The sequence below is a fragment of the Microtus oregoni genome, unplaced genomic scaffold, assembly GCF_018167655.1.
Source record: "Microtus oregoni isolate MIOR12 unplaced genomic scaffold, Mior012 000019F_ref0000042, whole genome shotgun sequence".
NCBI classification, from domain to species: Eukaryota; Metazoa; Chordata; class Mammalia; order Rodentia; family Cricetidae; genus Microtus; species Microtus oregoni.
In genome coordinates, this window is record NW_024543078.1 from 36,980,241 (window position 1) to 36,998,652 (window position 18,412).

An 18,412-nucleotide genomic window follows, 5' to 3' on the forward strand; every position below is an offset into this window, starting at 1 on the left:
CTAGTACCCAGCATTTAGGATCTCTGACCACTTACGATATTGTTTTAAACTGTGAACCATTTCTTTATAAAAACTCTAACTGTCCAGGAAAACTGATTTTCTTAAGGTTATTCTTCAGCTTGTTTTTTAAACTGTAAACTTTTAATAAATAAAACTACCTCTTCCTAGAATTCTAGAAAGACATTTTCTCCCATGAGATCAGTGAATATATCTATTGCTAATCCAAAGGCAGTAGGACCAAGAAAGATGTTGCAGCAAAATGCAGACGTTTTATCACCAATTCACTTATGGAATGAAGCTCAAATTCTTCCAGATAAAATCCAAATATTAAGTACCTGACATGGAAGAATCAAACTTCTAATAGAAACCTTGCCTTAAAAAGTCATCTCTTTATTATAAATATTTGAGTGTTCACAGTTATGATAGCAATGCCTGAAATCCCAAGACCCTATAATGACATCATCCAAAAGGTAGTAAGATGAAGAACTCAAGGCCTGCCTGGACTATGTAGCAAGATATTATCAAAAAAAGAAAAATTTAAGTAATTTTCAAAATTTTTACTTTTTTTAAAAAAATGACTTGTATATATGTATATAGTGTTCTGATTGCATGTATACCTCCAGGCCAGAAGCCAGATGGTCATAAGCCACCATGTGGGTGCTGGGAATTGAACTCAGGTCCTCTGGAAGAGCTGTCAGTGCTCTTAACCTCTGAGCCATCTCTCCAGTCCCTCAAAATTATTGCTTTAAATTTGCCAAACTATCAGTTGGGATAAAAAAATGCCCCATGTACTCCACTCCATATCTGTATAGGGCAGTGGTTCTCAACCTGTAGCTCACAGCTCCTTTGGTAATACTCTATTTCCAAAAATATTTATATTACAATTCATATCAGTAGCAAAATTGCAATTATTAAGTAGCAACAAAAATAATTTTATCACCACAACATGGGGAACTGTATTAACGAGTCACAGCATTAGGAAGGTTGAAAACCACTGGTATAGGGAGAGGGCTGGTGATACAGGTCTGTGGCACAGTATCTGTCTAGCATGCATAGGTGTTAGATTTAATCCTCATGGGGGGGAGGGAGAGGGAGAGAGAGAGAGAGAGAGAGAGAGAGAGAGAGAGAGAGAGAAACAGGCAAACAAGCAGGCAGATACACAAAGAGGCAGGTTGGAAAATTAAGATGAATTGTTATAGATAATGTTAATTAAAAGCCAATCTGAGTGGTGGTGGTACATGCATTTAATCCTAGCACTTAGGATGCAGAGGTAGGCAGATCTGTGAGTTCGAGGCCAGCCTGGTCTATAGAGTGAGTTCCAGGACAGTCAGAACTGTTATACAGAGAAACCTTGTCTTGAAAAACAAACAAAAAAGTCAATCTAGAGACAGAGGACATAACTCAGCATCTGAGCACTTGCATACCATGTGCAAGGCCTAGGTTAGATCCCTAGTACTTAAGACAAAAAAGTCAATCTACAGTTAGGCATGATGGCACACAACTGAAATTCCATAAAGCTGAGGGACAATAACAAGTTTTAGGTAAGCCTAGGCTATATAGCTAGATTATCTTTAGAACAGAATTCTTGTGGGGACTCTGCTTTGAGCAGTGGCTGTTTCACAGCCACTAAGGTTTCTCTGAGATGCAATCACTGCAGTTGAAAACTACCCCATACCATGATGACTTGAAAACACAGTCAGCACTGGAAAGTTCTGACAGTCTCTAAAGAGACTGAATTTTTTTTAAAGTAGGTAATCTAATATTTATTCTCAAGCTTTCAGTCATCTTCTGTTCTGATGTAAGTCATAAAATTACATCAAATTAGTTTTATATACAATCCAGACTGGTGTGTAGAAATATAAACTAGAAACTCTATTTTTAATCATTTTCATTTATTTAAACAAGAACATGTTTTTATTTTAACGTAAGTCAGTGAATCTCAAAAAAAACCCCTGATGTATGGTAATAAAAGCACACTAGACTAAGAATACGAGTATAACTTGCATCAGAATGTTGCATATAAAACAGATAAAACTGATAAAACAGAGCTCAAATTCTTCTGGCTTAAAAGAAAATGACGTTTCTAGGCTGGGCATGTAACTCAGTTGGTAAGGTGCTTGACTAACATGTACAACAAAAAACTAGGTTTGTAGTATAAGCCTAAAGTCCTAGAACTCAGAGGTGAAGGCAAGATTATCAGTTCAAGGTGATTCTTGGCTACTTATCAAGTTTAAGGTTATTAGCCCTGGCTACAAGAAACCTTATTTAAAAAGAAAGGAAGGAAGGAAGGAAGGAAGGAAGGAAGGAAGGAAGGAAGGAAAAGGTTTCTGGCTTCTGATTATAAAACTGTAAGTAAGAATTATGGAGACAGTAATAACATCCTTTGTCACAAGAACAAAAAAAGTGTAAAAAAGCACTATGTACTTCCAACTGTTTCATATAAAAAATGAGACATTGAGAATCTATTAAAAGGCTATTAAAAGGGCAAGCACGCAGCACTTCTAGCTAAAATCTCACTGTACTCTATGTAAAGTTTAGGAATGTGCTTTGTACATATAAGAGCTAAGAAAAAAATTTCAAATCTCGTTACTAGCAGTATCATTAGTATTTTATACACACATATTTCAGATAACCTAATAGATACTAAATGTAGCTAGAGTATTTTGTATGGTAGCAAACATCATTAAAGGGCTTTCTGTTAAGGTCAGAAAAAAATAGAATCTCATGAGATAGATGGAGCTTAAAGACGTTGACATCATTGTTCTAAATAATCCTTAAAAAATCATAAAACACACACACACAATGCATGAAGTTCCTTTTTTGCCAAATATTTCAAAAGGTACACTTGCTGCTGGTTAGCATGTGAGATATAATTAAATATTTTTAAAGACATTTCTCAAGTCAGGCAAGGTGATGTACACCTTTAATCCCAGCACTCAGGTAGAGGCAGGTGGATCGGTTCTCTGTGAGTTGAATCCAGCCTGGTCTATCTGGTCTATATAGTGAGTTCCAGGGCAGCGGCAGCCAGGGCTACATAGAGAGACCCTGTTTCAAATTTAAAAAAGAAAACAAAGAGGGGGGCTGGAGAGATAGCTCAGTAAAGTGCACTGACTTCTCTTCCAGAGGACCTGAGTTCAATTCCCAGCAACCACATGGTGGCTCACAACCATCCATGATATCTGGTGCCCTCTTCTGGAATGCAGGCAGAACACCGTACACATAATAAATAAATCTCTAAAAAAAAAAAGAAAAAAAAAAACCTTCACAGACCTAAATATCATTTGTACCTTATCTGAAGTCAACTAATCGAGAAAACACAAAGGTTTTTAAAACTCTGATGCTTCCAATTGATTTAACCATATGTGATCCAAAATAGTTTTGCAGTTCAGCATTTCCAGAATAAAATCAAACATAAATTTGCTTGTTATGTAAAAAAAAATGGTTTCTCTATGTAGACAACCTGAATTTAAAAGAAAAAATTGTACAAGCTCATAACAATGAGAGCTTTTGCTGAATTCCTGAATATGCTGACAATAGTTAATTGCCATAATTAGTACAGAAAAAAGCTAGCGGCACATGCCTTTCATCATAGTACTGGAGAGATAGAGACAAGCAGGGATCTCTGTGAGTTCAAGCTGAGAAATTGTGGAGTTATTTTACATTCAAATAGTGTGTGTGCACATACATGCATGCATACAAATATGATTGCCTTACATTTCAGCAGTCTTGTAAATCATATGAAACACAAGTCTCTGACTTCATAGGCCCCTGTACATTCACTTCTCATATGGAGAAAACCACTCAGAAATACCATATGCCAAAGGTAAGTCACAGAATGTTCCAAGAGTAATAGAAAAAAAAAGTCACCTTATACTTAAGCATTCTGATTACCTGACTACATAAAAGTATATCAAATGACTTAAGATACGAATCTTAAATTAAAAACATATTCCTCTTTTTTTTTTTTTTTTAGTTTTTCGAGACAGGGTTTCACTGTGGTTTTGGAGCCTGTCCTGGAACTAGCTCTTGTAGACCAGGCTGAAACATATTCCTCTTATGCCAAAGGAACCACTACTATAACAAGAATAGCAGTCATGAAAAAAAACTACCAAAGAGCTTAAAACTCCTTTTCTGTGGAAACCCTAGCCTGCATAATCCCATAAAAAGCAGCGTATACTATTAGAAGAAAGCAGATTTCTTTTTCAGACTATCAGCTATAATCAAGAATAACCATCAAGAGTAAGTATCATAGGATCTAATTTTTAAAAAAATTAAGACCTGTTCACTCTTTCCAACATATACTTCTGAATGTATCTGCCTAGGGATTGAAGATGGCTGGCTCAGTGGCTTAGAGCACATGTTGCTCTTGCAGAGGACTCAGGTTCAATTCCCAGTTCCCACATGGTGGCTCACAACCACCCCCTAACTCCAGTTCTAGGGAATCTGATGCCTTCTTCTGAACTTGGAACGTATCAGGCATGAACATGGTACATTTACATACATACAGGTAAAACACTCATACACAAAAAATAATCTTTAAAAATTGTCTAATGTCTAACATCAATGAGTAGGTTACAATTAGGTTTTAGTCTAGATAAAACAGTATAAAGAATAAACACCAATTGATTGTTATTTGGCATAATCCTCAAATACTATATTATCTCCATCTTACAAATGAAAAAAGAAAAAAACAAAACTGAGGCTTAAAAAAGCCGCAAGAAAAGAAGCATTCAAGTATAGAGTTTGAGAGTTTCTAAGTACAGGCTTTCCACCAAACCACAAAAATTTCTACTCCTCTAGTCCAGGCTCTGCTTGCAAGCCTAATACAAAGTAAATAAATAAATAAATAAATAAATAAAATGTTTTTATTTCACAATTCAAAATATAGTTAATATTGTTTGTGTAGTATCTAAAATTGTCTGGCATTTTTAAGATTTTAACAGAATAAAGCAGGTACCATAAGATCTTTCCTTCTCTGAAGTTGATTCTAACACACGTAAAATTTTTTAAAATTTTAGTTTCTCTAATAATGAACTTCCAATCAAATCATAATGACCAAAAGAAACAACAACAACAACAACAAAAAACCTCTTAAAATTAGTTACTAACAGAAAACTTAAGTTGAGGGCCCAGAGTGGTGGCCCTTAGCACTCAAGAGGCTGAAGCATGAGGATTAAGCCTAGCCTGGCTACACAGTACAAGCCTAAGTGAAAGAAAAAAGAATTCTCATTGTGTGTGGTGTACAGTTAATATTTTCTTAAGGTAAGACTAGCACATTCAAAGCAAGCAGATTCATTTCAAAGACCAAATCTGTGATCCAGATAAGAAATTCCAGAGTTTCCAAATGATATGCTAGCACAAGTTCCAATTCAACTCATTCAAGTAACTCAGTTTACTTCTTTGCTTTGGCAGTGTCCACAAACTGTTAATAATCCATAATACTCAGAAGCTTAATAAAATAAACCAAAATGAAAGACTTATAGATCAGGAAGCTAAGTCCTCTGCCTTATAGACAAGAAAAAAAAAACCTTCAAGGTAACATCAGCCAGCACTGCATAATGGTTAAAAATACTAAGCACTGTAGTCAAATCTGGGTACCGTTAATTTGCCTCTGCAACAACTTGATCTCTTAGAGCCTCAGTTTTCTCAAACACAAAACCAGAATAAGGGTCAACCTGTAAGTTTAAGCAATGAATTGCTTATACTCCTGTTATTGCATAAGTCAATAGTGAATCTGGAACAAGACAGATCTGGAAGGTCAATTTTCAAAGGTCTTCCAAATTTCTTAAAATCTGTAACTCCAAATTTGCCCTGACAGTCCAAAATTGAAATCTGATGAGTGCTGACATTATAGCACACAATCAGCCATGAACTTTTGAATAGTGCCCTTCATCTGCTTGTTCTTAATATGTAGTTTAAATATAAAGAACACTGATGCCAGGCGGTGGTGGTGTACACCTTTAATCCTAGATCCAGGGAGGCAGGTGGATCTCTGTAAATTCAAATTCAAGGCCACCTTGCTCGTTACACAGAGAAACCTTGTCTTGAGAAACCAAAAAAAAAAAAAAAAAAAAAAAAAACAAACAAACAAAAAACACTGAGAGCGTAGCCAAAGGTTGTGCTAGTATCTTTGATTAGTGACCTAGGTTCCAGATTCGCAATGTGTCCAAGGTAATCTCTATATAGTACCATCTCTAAACCAATTCACTTCAGTTAAAAAAAAAAAAAACTTCCTAAATGATGCAAAATAAAACCTCTCAGCATTAGACAAGCCACTGCTTAAAAAAAAAAAAAAAAAAAAAAAAACCAACAACGACAAAAATTCATTACTTCCTTTTCAGAAGTTTTTGTTTGTTTGGTTGGGTTTTGGGGTGGGGGGAGAGCAGTTGGTATTGTTTTGTTTTCTGTTTTGTTTTTTCTGAGACAATATTCTCTGTGTAGTCCTTGCTGTCCTGGAATTCAGAGATCTGCCTGCCTCTGCCTCCTGAGTACTGTACTGGGATTAAAGGCGTGCACCATCACTGACTGGCTCAGAAAAGATTTTTTAAAGTATTATGAAATCACAATAGGCTAAAAATCACTGCACTATTATGGGATAACTGAAGTCTATGCTTGATAATCTGCAGATGGATCTTCACTAACTAGACCATTTATTTATTTAGGTCTTAACTCCTCATCCCAGTGCTTTAATAGAATACTTACCTTGTGCTCAAAAGTCACAGGTGAATGTTTTTGGCACTACAAGGTAACTTAATGGTTTTAAGAACTGACCCTAGCTTGATGTGGTAGAGCACTCCTTTTATCTAGCACTCGTGGGGGCAGAGGCAAGCAGATCTCCATGAGTTCCAGGCCAACCTGGTCTATATAGTGATTTTCAGAACAGTCATAGATATGTAGAGAGACCGGACTTCAAAATAAATAAATATACCAACCCTAAAATACTCCACACTGAATCATAATGATGTTATCTCTTCATTTACTCAAAAACCATGAAAACAGCATGCTTCTGTGCTTTCATGCATTTTGGGGCAAGACTATCTAAACCAAGGGCTTTAAAGAATTCTCCACTCTGCTTAGCATATACAAACGACATTGGATATACTGCCAATTTGCCAATAAATAAATAAAGGCAATTGTTTGCTGAAAAAAAAATAGCTTTCTTCTTCCAAGTTGGTCATTTACGTGTCACCATCATCTTGTTGTCAGAAACACTTGTTATAAACCCAATTGTCTAGGCTGTCACTAAAGATGTACAACAGTTGACACCAGACGGTCCAAATGTTGGTGATCCCTTCTTGTTGGATTCCTATCAAACAGATGAGACAACTGAACATACTGACTCCATATAAAGTTTGCATTTAGAAAACTGTGATCCAGTAAGTGAAAATCATTTTCTTCTAGATTAGCAACAAATATTTCACTGATCTCGGTTCTTCAATATGGCTCAAGACATCCAATGACACATGCCAAAGGATAAAAAAGCAAAATTTTCTGGAGAAAGGATTTCCATATTAACACCAAGGAGTTACTGGTTACCTCAGTGCCACCTACAGGATACTTACGAATTTGTGTGCAGATATTCAAAGGTTAGCTGAGCTCGGTTGAGACTGCTGTAATTGGTGAAGGCCATGACTGCAGTGAGTCTCCAGTCTTTGCCCGTTAACAGGGGAGAACATAGAACGGAACAGGCTTTCCCAGAGGTTGATCCAGTCAAGGGTAAATCTGTGCTTCTTAGTGACTCATAGGACAAAATTTCCCGACTATCTAAAATATTGTCAGATATTTGAAATTGCAAGTGATGTACGTATTTCAGTGACTATGATGTAATATTTTTGGAAAGAACTACATCCTAAACCTACAGTCCTTAAGAGCAGCAAGCATAGAGCGTCCTTCTTGCAATTCCCGAAGCCTCCGGAGTGAATGGTTCGGAATGGTCTTCCAAGCTGGCGGCTTATTGCGGCTTCATCTTCACGTTCTTCGAGTCCTTTTCTGTTCTCCTAAGTTTCCTGAAGAGAACCAAGAGATTGACCTACTTCTGTCATAAAGCTGACGGTTCACCTACGTCATTACCACGGGAGGCTTCGTCACCGCCGAAGATGCCAGACTCCTCACACAGGTGTTCCAGCGGTGGAGCGATGGATGCCCTTTCCCGCCTCACCGCTTCCCAACTGGCAGGTCCTTGGTGCTGACCGACGGATTCCTGTACCCCCCCCCCCAGCCCCGTCCCCCGCACAGCTGGCTGGGAGGCCACAGTCACCACAGGTGGAGGGTGGAATCACTCAGCGTGGCCCCCAGAGACGCCACCCAGCACACCCGCCCGGATCGCCTCAGACGCGCCCTTCCCCCACCCCCTTCAGAAGCCAGCCTCGGGTCCCTCAGGCCCGCCCCGGCCCGGGTCCTGCGGCCACCTCCGAGAAAGTCACTCGTTCCGGATCCAGAGCAGAGAACGGGGAGGACGGCGGCGAGCACGCCCCACCCCCCCGGGTCCGGTCGGGCGTTGCCTGCAGCTCGCAGATGCCTTTGTCCCTCCCCGCGGAATTGGAACTCAACCACCGCGGCGCGCTCTTGGAACCATGTGCTGCCGCTGCCTCCGCCGCCGCCCGCGCGCGCCACGCCGCGCCCGAACAGATGACGACAGGGCTGGCGTCACGAGACTCGGCGCTGAGGACTCGGCCGCCGCCGCCGCCGCCACGGCGACCTCGGGCACTGCTTTGTCTCCGTCAGGGCACGCAGCGCGAGCCGCCTCGCTCACTCCCGACGGTCCCGGCCTCCCAGGCCTCTCCGCCGCGCCCTCGGCCAATCACAACGCCGCAAGTCTTCCCGCCCCCGCCCCGAGACCCCCACCTGCGGATTGGCGAGCAACGCGGGCCCACGTGACCGGATCCGGCCCGCGCCGGCCCGCCCCCGTCACGTGAGGGCGCGCGCCTCTCTTCCTGCTTGCCTGACCCTCTCCGCCATTTAAAGAAACAGTACCGGGGGCGGGCCGAGCGACGCAGCCGGACGGGAGCTGCAGCGCAGAGCGGAGGAGCCATCTTGTCTTGTCGCCGGGGAGTCAGGCCCCTAACTCGAAGAAGCCCTGGCGCGCCCTCCCCCACTCCCCGGTCTGGTAGGGCGAAGGAGCGGGCGTGCGGTCGATCGAGCGATCGGTTGGCGGCTCTTCCTCCTGCTCTGGCATCCAGCTCTTGGGGCGCAGGCCCGGCCGCCGCGGCGCGCGCCCGGTGGCCGTTGGCGCTCGCGCCGCGTCTTTCTTCTCGTCCGCAGAACTCGGGCGGCGGCCTATGCGTTTGCGATTCGACGAGGAGTCGTCCGGGTGGTCGGCGGCGGCGGGCAGCTGCTCCGCCCCGCTCCCGGGGAGGCGGCGGGGGAGGCTGGGGTGGCCGGGGCCGGCCTGGAGGCCTGGCGCCACCCTTCCGGGCCTGCTAGGACGCAGCTGGAGGGACAGGAGGGCGCGGGAGGATGGTTGGTGGTGGGCTTTCTCCTCTGCCTTTTCCTACTTATGCCACCTTAGCGTGGGGGTGGAAGCTCTGGCGGCAGCTCCGGGGTGGGGATTCGAGCTCCGGAGTCGGAAGATCTGGGTTTGCTTCCGGGCCTAGCCACCCGCTGGCCGAGTGACCTTAGGCAAGTCACTCTGTAATTTGTCTGCGCCTCAGTTTCCTCCTCTGCCTATCAGTGTGTGTCTGGGATTGAAAGCGCTTTTACAGAAGCGTCCGTTTACATAAAGGATGATTATCGTTTTTATTTTTTTGAGTTGCGAGAAGACTTAGCAACTGCTCATTCCCAGGAGTTAAATCCGGGAACCTTTTATTGGAGTTGGAGATCGGCAGGCTCCTTGAATTTGTGTGCAGAAACGTGTGGGAAAGAGCATTCTTGGGGAATGGGCGGACCCATCAATAGCAAGTTTTCAAAGGGGGCCGTGACCCAGAAGAGAACAATTGTATGCCACCGGGAGGAAACTGAGGCCTACATGTCATTTGGGACCCTTCACAACCAATTTGAAGCCCCCATTTGAGTCCCTGGTATATGTGAGCTGCTTCTTAATGCATAATGGCTATTTCGGGTAACATCATTTCACTGCTTGGCTTCTATTCTAAGCCCTTTCCTCTCACCGTAGGGTGCCTGAAGGGTGGCAGATACACGTGGTACAGTGGCACCCAATATAAAGCAGCTACAATTAGGAGTGAATGTGTTCTGTAGTATCAAGAAATGTAATCTTTGGCCCAGCAATTGTTTTTCTGCTGCTTGTACTGGTGCCTGACTACTTTTCTTTCATTGACCATTTTCTACAACCATGATTGACATCCGTCGTTTGCTCCTATAGTGTATCCCTGGTTTGCGTGGTTGATAGTGAACAGGCTTATTTTTAAATGGTGCTGCCAAACCCAGCTAATGGTGCAGGTGGATATTTAGCAAGCGGGCTCCCTGAAGCAGACTGAACCAGGCATTGGATTCCTGAGACTGTTTGGGATTATTTTTGGTTTGGCTTGTTTGGTTTGGTTCTTATTATTAATTGAAGGTTAACAGTCTCTGAAAAGTTGTTGGACTCTGGTTGAACCACAAAATCAGTATATTTGGAAGTAATTTGAAGCTTAACTTTTTCCTGGCCAGCCTTGTATTCTAATTGCTTGCAAGTGTGAGACTGAAATGGCCAAAATGCCGTTTTTTGTTTATTTCTGTTAATTGTCAGCTGCTTTCCTCAAATTGCAGGCCATTATCCAGCAAACACTATAAAAATGTTTGAACAGTTGCATTTCAGACATTTTCGTTTTGTGGAGTGGTGCTTATCAAGTGGTACAGCTCTCGAAGCAAGTGAACACAACATATTTAAGTGTATTTTGTATGATTAGAGGTTACCAATTCCGATATTTTATTCAAATGTATATAAAAAATTAAGTTGACTATTCCCTTTACCAAAGGGCCAGAGACAAATGATTTCCCTTCAAGAGAAATGACTGTTTTGGAGAAAAATGTGTTGGTCTTAGTTCTTTTGTAATTAAATCTGGATGTACCTCAAAAGACTCTTTTAAGACTGTGGTGTTAAAGGCTTTCCTCTGGAGAAAGGAGGAGAAAGGAGAAAAAGAAAAATCAACTGGAATTTAAAAGCTTGAAATTCCGTGACAAAGCACAGATGTCCAGGATTGGAGGTTCATGAAGTGTTTGCAGTAATTGGAGCAGATACACTTTTCCGTGTAATTGCCACTGTGGACTCCAGGTTTCCAGATTTTCAATTGCTGGACCTGTGACCCAGAAGAGCTTGTCAAGATGTGGCAGGAACTCTGGAGGTAGATGTCTTGTACTTTTCAACTTTGGAACTGTTGATTTTGCCATGTGTAAAGAGGCAACAAGACAACAAGCACTGCCACCAGCGTTGTTACTGGAAACTTGAAGACCTGGGTTTCTGTCCAGACCCTCAGTGCAAACTGACAACACTCCATCCAAAGTGAACCTATGGTACTTGCCATTTTCCAAAATTCCCCTGCTTTCCATTTTTGTTGTTTACCTTGGGAATGCACTTCTGTGGTTTATCACCTAGCACCGCTCTCCTATCTCCTATACAACTAAAATGGTCTCGTCCCTGTGGCTCTCTTAACATCAGAAAGAAAATCTTTATAATGACTTTAATCTTTTATGTGCAAAATCTGATAAAAGTTACTTGGGTGCATTTGTTATTTTTCCATATAGCCTTGGTTTTATTCATCTTTGCCCAAATGTGCCACCACTTCTAATGAAGCCTTTTTTAAAGCAGGGACCATAATTGCTATATTATATCTAACATTACTCTTGATAAAATGAATTCATTAGATATAAACCACACTCTTATTTCTTAAATCTAGATTTAAAAGAAACTAGGGAACCATTAAACCCAAAAAGGAATTGAGAGCAGGTTGACCGACCAAGGCCTTAATACTGTCTTGGTCTAGATAGAATTTGTTAAAGTGAAGGTTAGGAGAGTTTTATAGGACAGGAGCATAAGACAGCATTTGAACAATACTGAGAAAGTAAGGGTAAAATTGGTGTGTTACCTAAAATCTCACTTTTTGTGCCAATTGTGAAACCACTTTTCCTCCCTTTCACCTAATGGCTAGCAACCTGAAAACAAATTACTGCCCCAGAGTAGGAATTTTATATTTGTTGATCCCTGAGACAGTCAGAATATTACCTCTATTAGAGAACTCTGAGCATTTTTTTACCCAACCTAACTTTTTTTTTTAACTGACCTTGCCTCTAGCAATTTCTCTATCACCGGCTAAGCCAGGCTTGTGACTGCCCACCAGACAGTTGATTTACTGACAGCAACCCCCACCTCATTGTTACACTCCTGTGTTTATAATTCTGTGTGCCTGTTACCTTATCTGTTTTTCCCTGCCCTTTCTAGTCCTGTGCCTCCTGATTGCTGAGTCTTCACCTGGACCCTGTGATGACCTTCCTTCTGCTAGTCCATCAGCCGCAGAACTGATACCTGGATTTCTGTCCATGGTGATTCCTACCACCTTACTACTGAAGAAGACACCATTCCAGTGGACCACTGTGACCCAAGAAGCATTCAGCCATCATGATGTGATCTTTACCTCCACTCCTGTTCTTTGCTCAGATTCAGCACAGCCCTTTATAGTGCAGTCAAGAGTCTTCAAGCCAAATAACTGAAGCTATTTTATCACAATAAAGGCCAAGTTTATTCCATAAATGTACAGTTCATTTCTGCAGTTAAGTCTTCAGAGACACATAGTAAACTTGGACAAGGGGATTTTGTGTTTTGTTTGTGAATTGTCAACACTGTCTGAAAATGGCATCATCTCTGAAAACAGCATTGGAACATACTCCACAATCTCAAATGACTGAAGTTTAATGAACTGACTAGGATCCTGTCAAGGTCACTGGACTCTTGTTTTGTTTTTGTTTTCCTCCTTCAAATCTATAGCTGTCTACTGAATGAGAAGCAGACATTCTGACCCATTGGGATCAAAACTAAGGCACATCGAATTCCTCATAGTATCATCTTTGGGTTACTCAGGAACCAAAACTTTTCACACCAATATAAGAAATTCTACTAAGGAGTCCCTTTACCTAACCATCTCACCAGGCTTCAACCAGATTCCGGAAAAGACTTCTGATACATCAAGATAGAACCTATATGGTAATCTCTTCTGTTTGTATAGCACTTTACAGGTTCAGAGCACTTTCATATAACATTTGTGTCAATTATCAACACAATCACCTTTTTGAAATGAGGGAATAGAAATTTAAGAATTTAAGCAATTATCCAAGGTGATACAGTAGTAGAAGGCAGTCCTTCTGACTCCCAGTCCAGTATTACCCTTGGTGTTATCTTAGCTTTCATATTATTCACAGTATTAAAATGGCTGGAGACTGAAAATGTTCAAGCTTCTAGACTATATGTTGCCCTTAGTAGAGCACAATGTTTGAAGTTTAATCATAACTATATTTAGCCCAGAATCCCTTGATGATGTCACTAAGGTATAGGAGCAAGCAGTCTCCATGGTGGCTGGTGATTTGGTTTTAAAAAAAAATGTTAGGAAACAAGGCTATGCAGTATGAAACAAGTATTTTTACATTTTCTTATTCATTTTTATGGTCTTTCCAAGAACAGCCTCATTAACTACAGATCTGCACTTGTTCTTTGCTTTTAAATTTTATTAATATTCCTAGACAGAGAAAGCTTACCAGTGGTCTGTCCCCAAATTAATAGGTAGAACGAGCCATTTGCTTTTATAAATATGCATATAATTTATAATTTTTGTTGTCCAGTGAGGTGGTTAAAAAAATGTAATGCATGTCCCTACACAAACAGTTTAGTGGTTAGGGTCTCAAAGACATGCTATAAAGCTTCATTTAGCTGTTTAGCCCAGTGTGCCATACATCATTCAAATAGATTACTGCGAGTTTTTGTTTGCTTTTGTTTTTTCCAGTATTCTTTTTTAACAGAATGGGAAACTGTTAGAACTGTCTTGCCAGTGCTTAATTATCAGCAGATTGGCCTGGTGACCCCATAATAAATTCACTGTCTTTGAAACTGCCCTTTCTCATATTTTGTCCTAACTGCTTGAATTATTGTTACATCTGAGGGTTATACATTTTGATGCTACCTTTTTTGTCAAGGGAGCCTCTGAAATTCAAGGGAGAATGGGGGGAAATTGACTTTTGCGTCAATTAAGTTAGCAATAACTTCTTAATAGAGTCATGTTGTAACTTTTAAAGGAATCACTTCTCAAGTAAGGAGGGAAAAGAAAAAGAATTAGAGTTGTGGCCCAGTGACTTCTTACTGCTTAAGTGAAGTCATCCAACTTTGAATTTCTCAAAAGTACTGTTTGCAAATTCCCAGCAATATTACAGCTTAAAACCAATAGTCTTGTTCTCTGGTAGTCATTTTTTTAATACAATTATTTTTATCAATTCTTTGGGAATTTCATGTAGTATATTTTGATCATATTTACCCCCTAACTTACCAAAAACTACTCCCTGCTCTCTTTCAGTTTTGTGCCCCCTTTCCCTCAGTTTGTGTTGCCCAGATACTCTTGGGCACCCCTAGAAGCATGGTCAACCTTTTTAGTCATCTTAGTCACTAATCAAAATTTACAGTAGATGCTTTAATTCCATCAGTCAATAACATGGTCCACATCAGGGGGAGAATAAACAAATATTTTGTCTACTTTGTCTTAGCATTGAGCTTGCTTACCCATATTCTGGTTCCCATGACCTATTTTTTGTGTTTCAGCATTTTGTGAACAACTTATCCTTATCACTGATTTTCCAAGGGCTTTGTGCTTAATGAAGTCCTTTGAAGGAAAGCTATGTGGAAGTCCAGAGTAAAGTGAAGCTGCTCTGGAGTAGGGATCTGCAGCCTGCCACAACTATTCCTTTACCATCATGGTGACAACTAAAGGGACTTCTTTATGGAAAATTCTTCAGAAGATACTGCTGGAAACCACTGCCCTAGATAACATGTTTGACCTGAATGACATTCTGACCTTATGTGTATTTCCAATTCTATATAGTTCATATTCAGTTGATGCCGAACATGTTTGGAGATGGGTATGCCTTTGTCCAGAGAACGATCACACAGCGTTGTCAAGTGAAATTTTATTAATAGCATTCCATCCAAGGTGGACTTCCTGGAGTTGGATATAGCCAGAGAATAATACATGTGTATCCTACACCGAAGAACCCCATTAACTTTCACAAACGTGTACCTAGTGGTACTGGAAGTATGTGGCTTGGAAGTCTTGGAACTTGGATATAGGAATTGCCTGAAAGCTGGTATTGAAGCTGATGTCTCATTGAGGCCATCTTAGACCAAGTTGTTTATTTGACCTCTCCACATAAACTATGGTACTCCACGTACAAAGGATAATCATTAACTATGAAGCAAAATCCAAATACAGTTTTTCCTAAAGGGACTTGTAACCTGATTATCATTCACTGTCTCAATTTCAACTCATGTGACTATTAATTAAACTGCTCCATGGTTTCCTGTTATTTAATAACTACTGTTTCCAGGGCTTAAAGAAAAATTAAATTCCTCCAACACTTGTTATTTCTGCCTTTTCAAAATTAATTTACTCACCTCTACATGGAACAGATGATCGTGAAGACATATTCTGAACATCCTTTATCATATGTGACTTAAAACATAGCTGGACAATTTTCCTCTACCATTGAAATATTCTTTAATGATTATTCTTCCGGCTTGGTACCATCAGCTGTATGTGATGGGCATAGTTGGACGCAGATTCTTTGACTCTAGGCCATGATAGCCTGCTAGACATTTCAAGTAGCATATTGTTGACCTTTTTGCTGGAAAATTAGACTAACTTGGAAAAAATAATCTATAAATGGCAGCTAAGGATTTTTTTCAATATTCTTGAGTGTCCTGTTGGATGTTTTAATGGAGTTTCATCTGTCTCGTATTATCACTTTACACTAGTTCAGAGTGACTGACTTTATTCCTTACTATGAGGTATTCTTAAGACATTAAGATTATTTTTTTCTTGTAGAAAGGATAAAATCCCTGAATACTGAAATCATAGTAAACAAGACTTTGTGACCTGAGAAAATCTCATTCTTCAACTTCATAGTCTAAGGGCCAACTACCATCAGCTACTCTTGAGTACATTGGGTAAACGTTGGAACTGCTGCTTTTTATATTCTTGTTTCTTACCCTCTAACCATGGTTGTATAATTGTTGACACAAATCAGCAAATCAAACTCAGATCGGGTTATTCTAAACTGCTCACAGTCAGCAAATCAAAATCGGGATGATTTCTGCTTTTATCTGCAACTATTATTTGTAAAGAAGAAATCACAGATTCACTTTTCTATTATCTCTACATTAGCTCTTTCTTTTTACTGTATTTGCAGGAAAAAAAAACTACACTGCCAGTCATTTCTTCTGATTCTGCCATACTCAGTTAAAACGAGCAATCAATCTAATCAGTGATTGGATAAATAGAAAAAACTAAAACTTAAGGCAAAAGCCTTATTCTAGGGCCTTGTCTACTGTCTTCATGCCTTGGAGCTCATCTAAATCTTACAACAGTGCCACCCAACCAACCAGTCTGAGGCCTTGACTTGCCTTTAAGATTCTTGGCGATGGGCTGTATTACAGAAGGGGAAGACTTGATTACCAAAGAAATCCTGTTGCTCTCAGATGTAGCATAGACTCCTAAATAGAACCTCAAGTCTGCATTGAGGATATAGCCTTCTAAGCTGACAGTTCTTGCACAGATGAGCAGGAAAATGAAAGCTGCTATACCCAACTGTCCCTTTAAGATACAAAAAAATTTTGTCTGGAGTAAACCCTTTGGATTATCTCTGGAGTACCCAGGACAAAAACTAATTTACAGAGCTTCATTATCAATCTGCCTATTCTTCCAAATTATAGTTTTACTATTGGTATGACTGGCCCTGCTGAAGTTACTCTGTTTACCTGTCTTTAGCTCTTAACCTGCCTATTTTGACATGCTACTGCAATCAGACTAACTGGCCTTGAGAATACCATCAGTTTCAGGCTTGTGCCCAGTTCCATCAACGAATTTTGAATAGAAGGAACCTGTACCATACCCTACCAGAACTCAATGTTCACAACAGGGAGGACCATGCTGCATACTCTTTGACCAACAACTTTAAGTAGAGAATAACCCTGCTTATTTTCAACACCTGAATCATGTTTGATCTAACAGAAGTATATCAGGTTGAAAAGCAAGAGTGCATTGCTTTTTTTTTCTGTAATAACTAAGAAATGAATATGATTGACCAGGACTAAGAAATTATAAGTTCACCTTGAGACATAAAGCAACACAAGAACTTGACCACTGAACTTAATTTGCAGCTAACTCAAACAGCTTCAAACTGTTTGCCAAGTAGGAGAATGGTTTTCCTGCTTCACATCACCAATGTCAATCTGACTTGAATGAAAACTCCATGGTGAATCCTCGAGTATGAAGCTAATGGAAATTATCATTCATTTAAGTGATTTGTAGGCTTCCTATGGACAGGACAGACATCGCTCCTGGTGATTTTTAGAATTCTATTACCAAGGAAGAAAAACCAACTACTATAAGCCAACTTTATGGTCAAAGATTAAGCTCTGTACTTGGCCTTATCCCTGGATGTTCTTTTTTATTGCCCATTCCATCTCACTATAACAACTTCCTGATATTTTTTGGAACCATCTCTTCCAGTTTTCAGTCCATGTGGTTTAGACACTTGTTGAATCTTGTGCTGGACATGTTATTCCAACCTCATCAATCAGCAAAGTCCTTCTTGACTCTAGTGATTGATTCAGGAATGGATGCACGATTCAAGTTTGTCCAATGATAATCAGCCCTAGGTGGTTTACTCAGTTGTGGAGAAGTTCCCTTAACTTAGATGCTTTAGCTTTGTGGGAGAAAAACTCAAACCAACAGGGCCTACTATGTTCAATGAGCCAGGCAGAAAATGAAGCCAGTGCAGAGGGAAACAGCCAAAAGAGCAAAAGACTTGAGTTCTGATGACAACATTTATGCCCCCGGGATCCAGCTGTGCCTGAAGCTAGTGGTATATCCCCTGGACTTTGCAGTTATGTGAACCAATAAATACCCTTTTTGTTGAAGTTACTCTGAGTTGGGTTTCTGTTATTTGAAAGTGAATCCTGACTAATAACATTTATCAGCAATGAAGCTTGACTTGTCCAAGCTATTTGTTAAGCTTGAGGTCAAGGCCATAACAAAATTATTTTCCAAAAGAAAAACACAGATTAATACACTATAGAATCATAAAAATTACTGGGGGAAACTTCAAAGATTGGTTGAATATATGGTTCAGCCATAAAAGAAAGTGTACATAGTTGTTTACATAAATAAGGTATATGTATTGTGAGTAGACATCAAAAAATGGCCACGAGACCTTAAATGAAACA

The 18,412-nt window shown here is 40.3% G+C and overlaps 1 protein-coding gene, 1 long non-coding RNA gene and 1 other non-coding gene across 3 annotated transcripts in view; 2 read left to right on the forward strand and 1 right to left on the reverse strand.

Moving 5' to 3' along the window:
* Positions 1-8,809, reverse strand: part of LOC121459292 (ATPase MORC2A) — a 44,774-nt gene extending 35,965 nt beyond the window's left edge. The window contains exons 1-2 of the mRNA XM_041668844.1: positions 7,860-8,809; positions 7,563-7,764 (exon numbers count right to left, since the gene is read on the reverse strand). Coding sequence (XP_041524778.1) covers positions 7,563-7,764; positions 7,860-7,881 — 224 coding nt within the window. The 5' untranslated portion in view covers positions 7,882-8,809. The remainder of the gene's footprint in view (positions 1-7,562; positions 7,765-7,859) is intronic.
* On the forward strand, positions 1,598-1,731 carry LOC121459932. Its single transcript, XR_005976002.1, has one exon. It is a non-coding gene; the product is annotated as a U4 spliceosomal RNA (small nuclear RNA).
* Positions 8,810-8,997: 188 nt separating the features above from the next.
* Positions 8,998-18,110, forward strand: LOC121459295. Its single transcript, XR_005975954.1, has 3 exons — positions 8,998-11,448; positions 12,374-13,132; positions 14,732-18,110. It is a non-coding gene; the product is annotated as an uncharacterized LOC121459295 (long non-coding RNA).
* The last annotated feature ends 302 nt before the right edge of the window (positions 18,111-18,412 follow it).